The 14,933-nt window shown below is 36.7% G+C and overlaps 1 protein-coding gene across 1 annotated transcript in view; it reads left to right on the top strand.

Annotated features, from left to right (window-relative positions):
- Positions 1 to 14,636, top strand: part of LOC141442231 (dopamine receptor 1-like) — a 142,801-nt gene extending 128,165 nt beyond the window's left edge. The window contains exons 2-8 of the mRNA XM_074107159.1: positions 1,385 to 1,540; positions 1,941 to 2,028; positions 5,818 to 5,998; positions 6,336 to 6,464; positions 9,530 to 9,775; positions 11,057 to 11,304; positions 11,749 to 14,636. Coding sequence (XP_073963260.1) covers positions 1,511 to 1,540; positions 1,941 to 2,028; positions 5,818 to 5,998; positions 6,336 to 6,464; positions 9,530 to 9,775; positions 11,057 to 11,304; positions 11,749 to 12,056 — 1,230 coding nt within the window. The 5' untranslated portion in view covers positions 1,385 to 1,510 and the 3' untranslated portion in view covers positions 12,057 to 14,636. The remainder of the gene's footprint in view (positions 1 to 1,384; positions 1,541 to 1,940; positions 2,029 to 5,817; positions 5,999 to 6,335; positions 6,465 to 9,529; positions 9,776 to 11,056; positions 11,305 to 11,748) is intronic.
- Positions 14,637 to 14,933: the final 297 nt, after the last annotated feature.

The raw sequence follows: 14,933 nt of genomic DNA, 5'->3' as shown, positions 1-14,933 counted from the left end.
GAGCATAAAAAGTAATTTTATGTCGCCTAGATCCAGCATAAACACGAACTTTACGAGCGTGAGAAGTGAAAAATTATTTTGAAATCGGTCAAGGTGATCTTGAGTAATCGGGGAATAGGTACATTAAAAATACGAAGTCAAAAATTTTCCCAGCAAAAGAGTTACTTATGTCGTTTTGTTGAAAAGTGCAGTTTTTCGGCTATACTTACGGTAGGTAACTAAAAAACTCAAAACAACAAAACATTTCTCATCGCGATCTATCGTTTGAGTACTTTATGAGTGAACGCGTAACAAAAAACCATTACCCACATTCGCATTTATAGCATTAGTTAGGACAATCCACAGATTACCCCCTTTACGAGTATAAGGGGGTAATCTGTGGGACAATCTATTGCCTGACTTCGTCAGCAAACATTTTGTTTGTCCCTATCTTGGGAGAACTATCTATGTAATTTGCCAGGATTAAAAAATAATATTTATCTGTTCTTGTTGTAAATTACTTGTGGGCTATATTTCGACTAAATCGTTCCACTCGCATTTAGCGTGATTGAATACCTAACAAACATTCAAACTTTCTAGTAACACTTAAACTTGGTAGGTACATAATAACTCTGTTCTTCTATCTGTCTGTCTGTCATAGAGTCACGGGCAACAGCTAGTCAATAATATTTAAAATCCTCGGTTTCATATGGGTCCAAGTCATCCCGCTTTCCCATTTACACAATAACACACACACACACACACACACACACACACATACACACATAAATGTTACTATTAAATTTGATACTTTTGTTGTTAATTTTTTTGTTTTTTATTTATTCCATAAGAGTTAAAATTATAAGGTCTGACTGGGGAGAAGCGGGATCTCCTGGCACAGGTTTCTTTGTAAACTTAATAGGAGATCTCACATGTTAGTTATATATGTATAAGATGTCTTAATTAACAACAATAAATTTTCATTTTCATTTTCTATCCCACGGAACTCAATATGTAGCAATTAAGCCCAAAGTTGTATGTAGACTTTCGGCAGACATGACAATGCTGCATGAAATCATTCGAAAAAACTGCTATGACGACCAGATGGCTAAGTGGTTAGTGAACCTGACTACTAAGTTTGAGGTTCCGGGTTCGATTCCTGGCCGGGCAGATATTTCTACGAACAATACGAATGTTTGTTCTCGGGTCTTGGATGTTTAATATGTATTTAAGTATGCATTTATCTGTATCAGTATGTTTATCCGTTGCCTAGTATCCGTAGAACAAGCTTTGCTTAGTTTGGGACTTGGTCAATTGGTGTCAAGTGTCCCATGATATTATTATTTATTTATTTATAATCTTAATAATGATTTCAAATTACCTATAATGTTTTTTTTCTCCGCAGACATGTAAGGTTGCCACAAAATGGCGTCGTTACGCATCACCTGGCACACCCAACTGGAGAGCTTCCTCATAAAGGCTGACACGAAGACCTGAAGCAGCATGCACCCGGGGTGCGGACTGGCATAAGATGGAGTTCGTCTCTTTATTACCTACCAATGTAAGACTCTTAAACTACCGATATATTTACCCATAGTTCAAGCAAAGTATGTATCTATTGGGAATTAGTAAGTCAAACACCGGGTCATTTAGGTACTTTAGATTGTCTTATGACTTTTTATCTTGAAATAATCCCAGTTAAGGGATGAGTAGGTACAGCATGGAGAACGGATGACCGCTAAGGCCAGAAAGTTCTCGAATGGAGATCGCGAAACGGCAAGCGCAGCGTAGGACGTCCACCAACGAGATGGACGGAGGACATGGTTAAAGCAGCTGATTTAAGGTGGATGCAAGCCGCTTCCAACCGAGGCAACTATAGAAGTCTATGAGATCCATATCCAACAGTGGAGGTCGTACAGCTGATCTGATGATGATAATGATGAATTTATTGTTCCACGCAGGTAGTGTTTGAGTTCAACGAGACCGCAGTAGACTTCAATGATGGAGAGGACCCAGACGCTGTTACACTGCTATCGGTGCTGCTTGTCGGTCAGTATAATACAACTGGCAACAGATTTTTGTAACCTTAATTGTCCTAATATGAATTCGTATAACAGATAAATCTGTTATTAATTTGGCATAACATAATTTTGCATAACAGTGAACTTGCATAATTATAAAGAAGCATACACTTATTTTGCATAATAATGAAACCGCGTAATTGAAATATGCATAACATTACTAACTATAACTCAAACTATTATAAAATGAATACGCATAATTTAATAAAGTGAGTGAATTAGGTGTAGCGGTATAGCACGCAGCACGGAATGCTGAGGACCTGGGTTTGATTCCCAGCTCTGGTCTCTTTTTCTGATTTTTCTGTGCATCTATGTTTCAGTTTGTATTTTCGATATGGATTTTACGGGATGACCGTAAAAGTAACAAAAATTTGGAGTTGAAATAAAAAATGCAAAAAGACTCCAAAAACCAGTTTTAATGAATTAGCTTGTTTAGGGCAAAACTGACTAGATTAGGTTAGGTAAGGTTTGCTCCCGCCTTAGCCTTCGATGTTAGTTTTTTTTTATAATAGGTAATCCAATAATAGATATTTTCACATAGTAGTCCACTTCTCACATCTAATTGAATTCAGTAAATAAAACGGTAATCATTTTACTTGTAGTAATATTTTTTTACTTAATATAACACTTTATCGTATTGTTGGACGAATAAAATTTTCAATTTAATTAAAATAATTGTTTTATGTTTATACTCTTTTATACTTATGCAAAGCAATGTTATGCTTATTAAATTTATACCAACTTACCGTCATGAAAATCCACATTATGCGTATTCAGTTATTCGAATTAATAATTTTATTATGCAAAATAACTTTATGCCAGTTTCAGTTAGGACAAATAATTTATGCGAATTAATATAGACCCAATTTTTGTGCTTCTTTGAAGAAGCAGAACTATAGTAGTCGCGTGGAATCAATCGCATTATACCCTATTCAAAATAACGAGTCAGTTAGGCTGCGTTTCTACCAAAAAAGTGCGAGGATGTGTTGAGAGAAATGTGTTTTTCATGAGCCAATAGCAACGCTTCATTTACTTATCCCTGAATAGCACATCTCTGGTGGAAACGGACTCTTAAACTCAAAGATAGTTTTTCACTTCACTACCTTGTTCTTGTCATTTTTTACTAGAACTTCTAAAGTGTAAAGATATCTTTGACTTCGACATCTACTTGGGAATACGGCCGAGTTGCTAAATAACTTAAACGCAGTTATTATTGGCCCCGCGTGGGAACTACTGCCCAAGCCCTCTCATTCTGAGGGGAGGCCTGTGCCCTGCAGTGGGTCGTATATGGGCTGGGATGATGATGATGAGTTATTATTGGCAACTGGTAGCGCGGGTGGGTGCTCTTCATTTACGTTTTTTTTTATCATGGGACACTTGACACCATTTGACGTAGTCCCAAACTAAGCATAGCTTGTACAGTCACGATCGTTAATTTGGGACCCCTAAAGATCGAGTAAGTATCTGTCATTTTGTATGACAATTCAAATTACTTTTTCACAAAATGGGTCCAAAATTAACTATCGTGACCGTACTATGGATACTAGGCAACGGATAAACATACTTATACATATCTTAAATAAAGATACTTAAATCACTTCACTACCTTGTTCTTTGTCGTGTTTTTATTAGAACTTTTAAAGTGAAATAGTTATCTTTCAGAGGATCGACATCTACATATTAATTTATCAAAGTTGCCCAAGTTGCTTTTACGCAGTTATTATTGGGTCCGTTTGGGAACTCTATCCAACGCCCTCTGATTTTCAGGCGAGGCCTTATGCCTCTCAAGTACATCAGTATATGGCGCTGGGAGTGAAAGATGCATGATTATTACGAGACAGCTATACTGGTAACGCGGGATGTGTGCTAGCCTTCATGTTACGTTATTTTTTGGAATAGTCTATGGGAGAGAGATGACACCAATTGACGTACTCGTTTCTGGAACATAGATTAGTATCAGTCAGCTGGATATTTAATTTGTGGATTCCCTATATAGAGGTCGAAGAAGTTTCTGCGATTTTGTATGACAGAATCAAAGCGACTTGTAAGTGAGTTTTTGGTGCGAAATTACTGTGAACTGTACTATGTTTGTAAAGTTAAGTAACAGGAAAATAAATCCTACTCTTATACATCGGTGTTAAATGCTTTACAATACGAATACGAACGTAACAATTAAACATCCAAAACCCGAGAACAAACATTCGTATTATTCATACAAATATCTGCCCCGGCCGGGAACTAGACCTGGGACCTCAAGCTTCGTAGTAAAGTTCTCTAACCACTTGGCCATCCGGTCTTCCAAACCGGTCGTCGTTTGTATGAAGAACATCCTCGGCCTATATATATCACGTCCCACGGCAGGGCACGCCTTCTCTCAAAATGAGAGGGCTTAGGCCATGCTTCCCAAGTGGTTCACGCAAGCCAAATATGGATCGAGAACTTCGCACACACCATTTATTTCCTTTGGCGGTGTGTCTAGGTTAAATTTCAAATTTAAGTATGAAGAATACGTGCGGTGATTTAGCGGTTGGGATTTCATGATTATCATCTGCTGTATTTCTGTTTATGCTCGTTATATAGATATAATTTCTTAGTGTGGCAATAATCGTCTATTATTATTATTATTTGTCATGGGTAAATCCTGTGGAAATATGTAAACAAAAAAGCTTAAAAGTTATTTCCTAAATATTTTTTAATGTGTAAAATACCAAACTCAAGTATATTTACTCGCAAACTTTTGTATTTATAATACTAACTAATACCTAGTTAATACTAGAAAACCCAAAAATCAACTGTTGCCTAAGTCGGGACGTCAGCCCTAATCTCCAAATGGCACAATAGAATACCGCGGGTTCGGGACACAACAAATATCCGAAATGAAAACCTTTTCCATCCCACCAAATTATTTTACGAACGACAATGCCATCCAGTTATTCAATTTATTTCCAACAAAATTGTAGACCAAATAAACAAACGGAATCTGGATCCTAAAATCATAATTAGATTATGAAAGTTTTATTTCCAACTAGTCTTTAAGGTCTGCTCTAGAAGTTGAATTGATATTTCCGCATGTTACTTAGTAAATTCTCCTGAGATTTTCCAAAGATTTTATCGTGGTCGTCACATTTGTTGGATAGAGAACACCAGCGAAAATTTTACATCTCTACTCTCTAGATTTCCATAAAGACAGTCCACCAACGAGATACACGGATGACCTGGTTCAAGCCGTCGGTTCACGGTTGATGCAGGCCGCTTTCGACCGAAGCAACTGCATGTCTATGGGGGAAGCCTATGTCCAACAGTGGACGTCCTACGGCTGACATGATGATAATGATGATATTTTGGAATTTTATACGCGTGCCGACATCCCTATCTCATGGGAATATTACCAAATTCCACCCAAATTCTGCACGTTTGCGTTGCGTTTGCGTGTGCTGCGTGTTTGTGTTCAAACAACTAAAATTAGACGAAGATGCACGATGGAATTTTTAGAAACTCTCAAGGGAATTTATTAAAACTTTATAACTACAGTAGAACTAAAAGACCTAATAGAACTACCAAAAGATAAAAGAGCAAAAATAGAACCGAGGATTATTAAAGGCTATAGTCAATAGGCCATGACCAATGAGTTAACATCTTCAGCCTCATCTGCACTTACCATCAGGTAGACACAGGCCAATCGCTGTTTAGTTACAAATTTCAAAACCACCCACGCGTAAAGGTTTGTAAGATTACTAAACATTTGTTCTTCCAACAGGCATATTCCTCTCCCTCCTGATATTCCTGAGCGTCGCCGGCAACATACTGGTCTGCATAGCTATCTACACCGACCGCGGGTTGCGGCGGATAGGGAACCTGTTTCTGGCGTCACTGGCTATCGCTGATATGCTGGTGGCCTCGGCTGTCATGACCTTCGCTGGAGTCAACGATCTGTTGGGGTAAGACCATGTGTCCTTGTTATTTAATTTTTGTTTAGTTACGGTTATGCAATGTTGAAAATGAATGCGAAATATTTCAACTAGTATTTTGATAAGTTGGAATAAACAGCCTGCCTCGACTTTTCATCAAATCATGTTTATTGACACTGTACCTCTTACCGTCGAAAAACTGAAATGTTTATCAGGCTGGAATCTTTTAGCTGCAGATGTTGTGTCAATGTTCAAGAAATTATCGTAAAATCTACTGTGAAAAGGTTCTACCCTAGTGCGAAATTCAGATTGCCCGGCTGAACGCAGTTGTTTTTATGACAATGACAAATGTTCCTAATTCCTACAGATACTGGGTCTTTGGCGAACAGTTCTGTGACACATGGGTGGCGTGCGATGTCATGTGTTCTACGGCCTCCATCCTCAATCTTTGTGCCATCTCGCTGGACCGATACATACACATCAAGGATCCATTGAGGTAATTAAATTATCTTCTTCTTCTTAAATCTAAAAGCTACACTCTTGTCGGTGGAGTAACCGCAACTCCGCACGGTTTTCGGTCAGTTGTTTGATTTCCTGATACGACACGACGCCCACTTTCAACCTGGTCAAAATAAGTAAATTTTGGCCCTCTGCCTCGTCTTCCTTCTACTTTTCTTTACAGCTGATTTAAAAAGTAATTGGCTTGTCGCAATTAAATGGTATGCCACGAAAAAACATAGTTTATTTGTTCAGATGGTGCTGGATGGCTACCACAACGATACACTCGATACTAAAAAGACAGATCTTTTTTCAATATTGACGTGGAAAAAAATACTGTTTAGCAAAAAATGGACTACAAAAACCTTGAAAATAATTTTCTACTACTTTGAAGACGGTGCCTCAGCTCGAGCCAGCAGGAGTGGATTTCCCTAAGATCCCATCATTAGATCTGACTTGGTGTCAATGGGACGATCTCGGAAGTGTGTCCTTTAGAACAAAAAATAATTTTCTAAATAAATTCGGCCCGCAATTGGCGGAGTTATCACGTAACAAACACCCAAAAAAACAGACGAATTGAGAACCTCCTCCTTTTTTGAAGTCGCTTGATAAGCTGACTATTACTTTGCGGTTTGCATTGCAGGCATTGTAGCAATATTAATTGATTAGTTAATTAGTAAGTCAAATCTAACCACCATCAACTAATATAGTATCTACTTAGTATGGAAAGTCTGTGGCTACGGAAACTACAGTAAAATGAAAGGTATTTTTTTAAATCTTAACCTTGTCAGTAACTACTATTAGAAGCTTTTTTCAATAATGTCAAAGAACAAAATTGAAAAAAAAGTGAAATGCAAATTATGAGAAACATTGATTGAATTAATTCATTCAGCCACAAGCTTTTATAAAGTTTGTGAGGAGGCTTCGCAAGAAAAGCTGACAAGAAACTCACTTTGCCTACTTAATTCCCAAACCAGCTGTCAAGGGGGCATATTGAGGAGTGTGTCCCGGGAAATATAATACGAACCATTAAGAAGAATATCAAGTTTCGGCCAGAAAAATATTTCTAAAACTGATATCGGATTAAAGCGTTATTTTACTAGCGACTTTCTATCTAGGACTTACAATAATATGTAAATTTCGATTCTAGGTTGAATATTTTAGTAGTAGGTAGTCTATTACAAGAAATATTGCGTCATATTTGCTAGAAAAACCAATTATACTTACGTTGACATTGTTAAGATTCGCGGAAGGGAACTCCTAATTCCCAATTAAAAATTATTAAATAAAAGTAAATACACATAATTATTTTCTTTTATGTCATGTCGCTTTTAAAAGATATAAGCCTGTAAACACGGGAAATAAACTGTTTACAATAATCTCCTATTATCGAATCAATATTCTATTCAGCCACGAATTCAAAGCGTAATTCATTCATGTTATGATTTGCTATAATTAGGCCTTAGATGTCAATGCCTTTGATCGTACAAACTATCTTTAAGCAATTACGACAAGTTACGAGTGGATATCGTAAACTTGTAAACAAATCTCATAATATCCTTATCATCCATCTACTGCTTCCTGTTCTCCTGTGTTGGAGAGTTGATAGATTCAAGGAAATTTTCGACAAATTAAAGGAGAATTTGTAAATGGGTCCCAGCGGACACATTTTCTTTTCACTTTATGGCTGAGGCCTTAAAGTTATTCTATTATTGTTCTTTGCGATTTTTAAGTGATAAAGTATTAAACGTAAGTGGAGTTTTGCTAACATAAAAATGAAATCATAACGAATGTTCTCGAATTAAGCTTTTATGGGACAATGCATCATAGCATTCACAAAGCTTTCTCTCACGGGAAGCACTCTTAAGGTTTTTTTGCAATGAAAAGTAGCTTTTTTTTTCCGGTAACCAATTTGGGGAGAAGCTTCATCAAAATCCGAATAGTAATATTCGTAATCTATACAGGCTGGAACCAAACGATGATCCTTAACAGGTGATACCTAGTGTTGCTTAAACTGAACAACTTTCTACAAGGAACATAGTCGAAAAACGAAAAAAAAAACCCATTACCATACAAAATGTAGGTTAGCTGACCGACTTATGATGGAAAGACGAAAAAAAAATTCATTTTTCGAACTATGTTCCTTGAAGAAAGTTGTTCAGTTTAAACGACACTATCACATAACTTTGCAATTTTGGGCAACTTTTTTATTTATAATTTTAGTTTGTATGTAGTTTTAGTTACCTTTATTTTGTTTTATATTATACAGGCATTTCTTCGAATGTAATAAATACCAGACTCACTTTGCAATAAATTCTCAATATAACATTTATGTAGCTAACATGACAATCTTACGAGTATAAAATTCATAATGTATTTTGTATATCGAGTCTCCGTAGTAATCTTATCTCATGTGAAGTGTTAGGTACGATTGGGTTTTCCAAGATAAAATTTGGTTTAAATTCCATCCAATCCATAAACTTGAAATTGTTAGATAATTATAAATCTGAACAATAATTTTTTCCTTTCGGGTAAAACTGAGTTAGTAAATTTAAGAACTGCTAAACGAAGCGTTGGCAGGCCTCCTACTAGATGGACTGACGATATCGTGAGAGTTTCGAGCGACCGGTGGATGCAAGTGGCGAGTTGTCGTTCATTGTGGCGTTCCAAAAGGGAGGCTTTTGTCCAACAATGGAAGCCTTCCGGCTGATGACAGAATTAGTTTGTTAGTTATGAGATTGTGTTTTATTTGGGTTTTTTGTCATTAAAAATAGTCCAAGAGCGGGTCTACCCATTATAAACAAAAAACTATCAAGGCTGGAAGGAAAGTAGTTTTAAAGGATGAAGATAGAAAAATATATTATTGTAAAAATGAAAAAATGTTGCCGGGCCGCTGGCAATATTGACGCAGCTACTCAAAAATCTCACCGTGCGTGGCAAAAAGTTCCGTGAGAATCTAACTGTGGTTGACTGCCAATGGTTAAAGTGGAAAGAAAACCGATTCAAGATACTGAAAATACATGATTTATCATACCTAGTTTTATTTAAAAACTGTTCCACCAGGTACGGCCGCTGGGTCACCCGCCGCGTAGCCGTGGTCACCATCGCCATGATATGGCTGCTGGCTTCTCTGGTCAGCTTTCTGCCCATCTCGCTGGGCTTGCACCGTCCTCATGAAGAAGCCACGGCTACCCAGAAGCCTCCTCGTTACCCCACCTGCGCCCTGGTGCTGACTCCGACCTATGCTGTCGTCTCCAGTTGTATATCATTCATCCTGCCTTGTATTGTGATGATTAGTATATATTGCAGGTAAGATTTTATGCTACTGATATATTACAGTATTGTTTACCACCAACACACTAATAGGTATCATTTTTATTCTTATGTAGTTTTTTCCCGCGAGTTTGTCCACCAGAGCAAGTGGGTCTCCTGATGGTAAGAGATCACCCCCGCCCATAAACACCTGCAACATCAGGGGTATTGCAGATACGTTGCCAACCTAGAGGCCTAAGATGGGATACCTCAAGTGCCAGTAATTTCACCGGCTGTCTTACTCTCCACGCCGAAACACAACAGTGCAAGCACTGCTGCTTCACGGCAGGATTAGCGAGCAAGATGGTGGTAGCAATCCGGGCGGACCTTGCACAAGGTCCTACCACCTCTGCATACATACGAACGTTACAACTTAAAAGAAAAAAACTTGTAAAACATAGGCTTGGCTGAATAATAGTTTAGTGTAGTTTTCTCTCAACTCTCAATTCAAATATTTACTCTATCCAATCCATAAATAAATTGTATACCAGCTCTCGGAATATTTACGTACCAAGTTACGTTACTTAATTTGTAAAGTGTCTACTACTCGTATTCTTCATTAAGTCCTCTTAACATGTCTTCGGTCATGTTCTACGTGACATCTTTAATTGTAATAATTTTGTTGGAGCGACTTCATCTAGAACAATACTATGGCGTGTGTTAGTTGAAGAGAAACGTGTTTCGAAACAACTGTTAAGAACTCGCAAGTTTCGCTCGATATTATCTCTTGTACTATTGAAACAAGGATTCTGCTTTTAGACGTTACGGGTATCTAATAATAACGAGAATGGCAGTTCTTGTTTGAGTACCTAACTGTATTAGGTTAGATGGAGAAACAAACTTTTAATGCCTTTTTTTATTCATTTAACTAAAATTTAGACAAGTCAAAAACACAGCAGCTATTTTTTTGTAAGATTAAATCCTAGCAGGTGGTTTTTTGGACTTTATTTGAGTTTCGTCATTTAAAGACAAGAAAGTATAAAAAAGTTATTTCAGATTATCTCAAAGTTATACAAAAAAAGAGACAGATGGAAAGGGAAAATTTTACTAATAAGCAATATAGTAGGTGGCCGACATCAAATATTTCGTTGTTATAAATAAATAAAAAAACACTGAGTAGTAATGTACCAAAAAGAAGTCAAATGTGGTCTTAATACCGATTTATTTTAGAAAACTTGATTTCAATTTCTTCACTACTGTAATACTCATGCATGTTTTAATTGCGTCGCGGCGCATAGCTTGCTTTTTTTTTCTAATAATGAAATGTCTTGCGCACAGGTTGTATTGCTACGCTCAGAAGCATGTCAAATCAATCCGGGCAGTCACTCGGACAGTCCAATTGCCGGACAACAGGACCAAATCTGTCCGGACTAGAGTCCACACGCACGTCCAGTCATCACCATACCACGTGTCGGATCATAAGGCGGCCATAACAGTCGGGATCATCATGGGAGTGTTTCTCCTGTGCTGGGTCCCTTTCTTCTGCGTCAACATCGTCGCCGCCTTCTGCAAAACCTGTATACCTGGTACGTTGATTTGTTTCGCTACCACCGGTTTTCCAAATGTATCTTTTCTAAGCCGCTATACGAGTACACTCACTACGCCGGGTTTTGTTAGCGCGTCACTTCAGAACGGTTGCTCTGTACCTAACGCAAATCCCGAGACGCGATATACTTCATCTCTGTCTGATACGTTATTATTAATATTTCGCTCCGTTTCTGTCTCATGGCATAATTTAACTCGTTTCTTTGGCTTTGCTTTATAATGTGACTAATTTTTATTTGTCGTGATTGTATCACCAGGAAAATGATGTATGTAAATAAGGAAACTGGATATAGTTAAATACTTCAAAAACTGGGTATTTTAAGAAATATTTTTTCAACCGAACTGATTTTTGGAAAGATCTTTGTTTCATATTAGAACAAATAAGTAGATGCCATACTTCATAATTCCGTACTATATTGTTACAGACCTTGCCTTCAAAATCCTGACGTGGCTCGGTTATTCAAACTCGGCCTTCAACCCTATTATCTATTCAATATTCAACACAGAATTCCGGGAGGCATTCAAGAAGATTCTCACATCAAGGTATCCCCTTTGTTGTGGGTACCAAAGTGTTAGGGCCAACACACCGACTCGTAACGAGAACTTCGTTACTGACTATGGGACAAAGACTCTGGTGGTGCGTAGAAGTGGTTCCCTAGGGCTTTCGGGAGTTGATCCTACGCCGAGATCCTCAGCCGAATCTGTGCGGCCGCTTAGGGATCATCACATCTGACAAGAAGACGGGGGTAGCAACAACCAGCTACTCGAAGGCAGCGACGTGGTTTAAGTTGAGGTTGCTCAAACAGTTTGGTGTCCTAGTGCGCTAGTACTTATCGCACGTGAAGTGGCAACGCTTTTATTGTAACCTGTTGTGTATTGAAGTCTTTTGAGTTAAACCAGGTATCTTAGAAGTCATGTTTGTACGTCCGGACGTAGTCGACTGATGTATAAAAACATTTAAAAAATCTTACAAAAGGTATGTCACACATCAAGTTGAACACACAGTGTATGTTTAGGATTGTAATCTAGTAACTGATACGACTATAGACCTTAATTTCTACAGAGCATTTCAAATGTATGGCCAGGATCATTTAATCAATGGCTATAATGTAACAGTGTTAATTTTAGTTAAAAAGATCTTAACGATGATTAATGTACAAATAGACGACATCTAAGACAAAATAAAAAAATATGACATTAAAATATTTATAGTATGGCACTGATTGGACACTTGGACAGTAGTAGTTACAACGTAATAACAGATTCAGCAGTTGCATATGCCATATCGCAGGTAATATTCGTAGGCACAATTGCCAAAGATTTTTTTTTAAATAACAACTGCCAAATACAAAATGATCATTAAATGTCAACGAAAGGGATGGAGCAACTTTGTACAATCCAGCTATTGTATGGAACTACTGGTGCTTTACTTGTACTATCAAGTAACGGCATGTTGTTAATAGAGTCTCCCTTTGAAAGTGAACTGTTGATTTATAATGACTAATGACTAATCGAAGATGTTACAAAATGTTGCAGATACCAGCGATAAATGCTAGCGTGCTTTTGGAGAGATTTTGTCTAATACTCATATCGTAATGAGGAACGAAATTTTATTGTAAATTAAATCCAGTCCCCAACCAAAGAGCTTGAGCTTTAAAGTATTTGTTTATAGTTCAACCTGATTTAATTTCAGATAACGTTGATTAAATAAATTTCGTGTCTATTTTGTTCCAACGACATTAAACGTATTTATCGAGTTATTCAGAGACTTTTCATTGTGATGGATTTAGATTCTCACTTTGTTAATGGAGGTTTCATAAAATCAATAACGTTTCAATTCAAATGCGCTTCAGCAAGTCCACTTCTATTATTCACGGTGGTGTGTGGCTGACTACTATATTGTCCACTAAACAAACTGGTTCAATCCGGTTCTGACAACTATATGCATGCACATGTGTTCATTATTGATAGATCAACATACGGATCTCTGAGCCTTGTAGAAATGAGAGTAGTAATAGAACAGTGATTAACATTCTTGACTGATGACAATTAAGTTCTATCTTATATCATCATTTAAGAGTTTCGAAGTTGATTTTATGAAGCTTTGTCTCTAGAGTTGTCGTTGAAAAGATAAGAAAATTTTCAGGTAAAAAAAAACAATTATCATTGTTTATATTTGTTTTATTTTAACGCTATTTTTGCACCATATTTGTTCTACTTTCGAAATTCCTGTGATACTTTTGTAAATAAACTTAGTCTATTATGAATGAATATAGTGTAAATAAAAAATATGGAAGCAAATACATAGCTACTTAGAATTATTAATTTAATTAAATAAAAATAAATGTATTATGAAAGCCGGTATTATGATTAATTTGTAAATATAGGTACTTGATTTTCAAATTGAAATCTATCGTTGTTTTAATTATAGGTAAAGTTAATTTTATTTTAAACTGTTAGAAATATTATGTCCTTCAATCAAACATAAAGTTTAATAAATATAAGAGTAGAATGGTCCCTCATTCCCTAGTACAAATGAAGCCTATATAGAGTGGTAAAAGCCAACATATTTGTCGTAATGAACTTATCTAAATATCGTGCATAAAAATGAGCTTAAAACTATATCTCCATGACTTAATCTAGTGTCTACTCATTGACTGATACCTCATACCTCACACTATGTTACCTAACTTTTGCTTTATCAATAATGGCTTTAGTAAATAATAATCCCACACTGATACAAAATTTTAAACTTAAATTTTCTTTTATTTATTATAGATTCGTATGTTTCGAAACTAACTCATGTATGTTTAAAAACTTTTACTTCTAGCAATCTTCAGTTATTCTTAACTATACCAAATATTATACAAATTGAATTAACTAACCAGCGCTTCTATTTTATGAATGATAAAGAGATTTATTTCGCTGTAATAATGTGACTCTTACGCATGACTAAAAACTAAAATGATTAAAGGGACGGAAAAACGTCATTTACTTTACTTTTCCAGTTTGTTCTGTAAAGAAGACAACTGACCAAAAATGGATTGTTGGAGAGATAATGGTTCGAAAAGAATACCGTTTCTCCTTATTCCCCGTAGCTGCATATTCTACACAACCAGCACTAGAAAGGGCCAATTATTTCCTACTTCAAAGAGATTTCGGTAATGTAATGTAAATGTTACTATCAGCTAAGCTTCCGGATAACAAGGTACGGCGACGAACGAAGCGACGTGTTAGGTACAATGAGGGCTATCGCGTATGGATTCGCCGCTAGAGGCGCTAGTGTAGCGTGAGGTCTCCGAAATGTCAAATCTCATAGAGCTACGCGGGTTTATTAATTAGAATAATTTTGTGAATATTTTGCAATATCTGAAATTAATTATGGCAAACATGCGTTCTGGGGCAATGAATGTCTGTGTTTTGAGACAGTTTTGTCTTTCGGAAACATTTGTCCTCCCTTTTTTCCGAACAAAACGGGGACTATGGAACACTGTGGCATGCTCGATATTTTTATGGTACGGTTTTAAGGTGTATTAAATATGATTTTAGTCTAAACTTTGTTTTCACGCCCGTAATAACAGACTTTGAAAGCCATACTTAAAAACCTCAC

This window comes from Choristoneura fumiferana, chromosome 25 (genome assembly GCF_025370935.1).
Source record: "Choristoneura fumiferana chromosome 25, NRCan_CFum_1, whole genome shotgun sequence".
Taxonomy (NCBI): domain Eukaryota; kingdom Metazoa; phylum Arthropoda; class Insecta; order Lepidoptera; family Tortricidae; genus Choristoneura; species Choristoneura fumiferana.
Note: the sequence above shows the minus strand (reverse complement) of the source record. Positions and strands in the feature narration are given on the sequence as shown.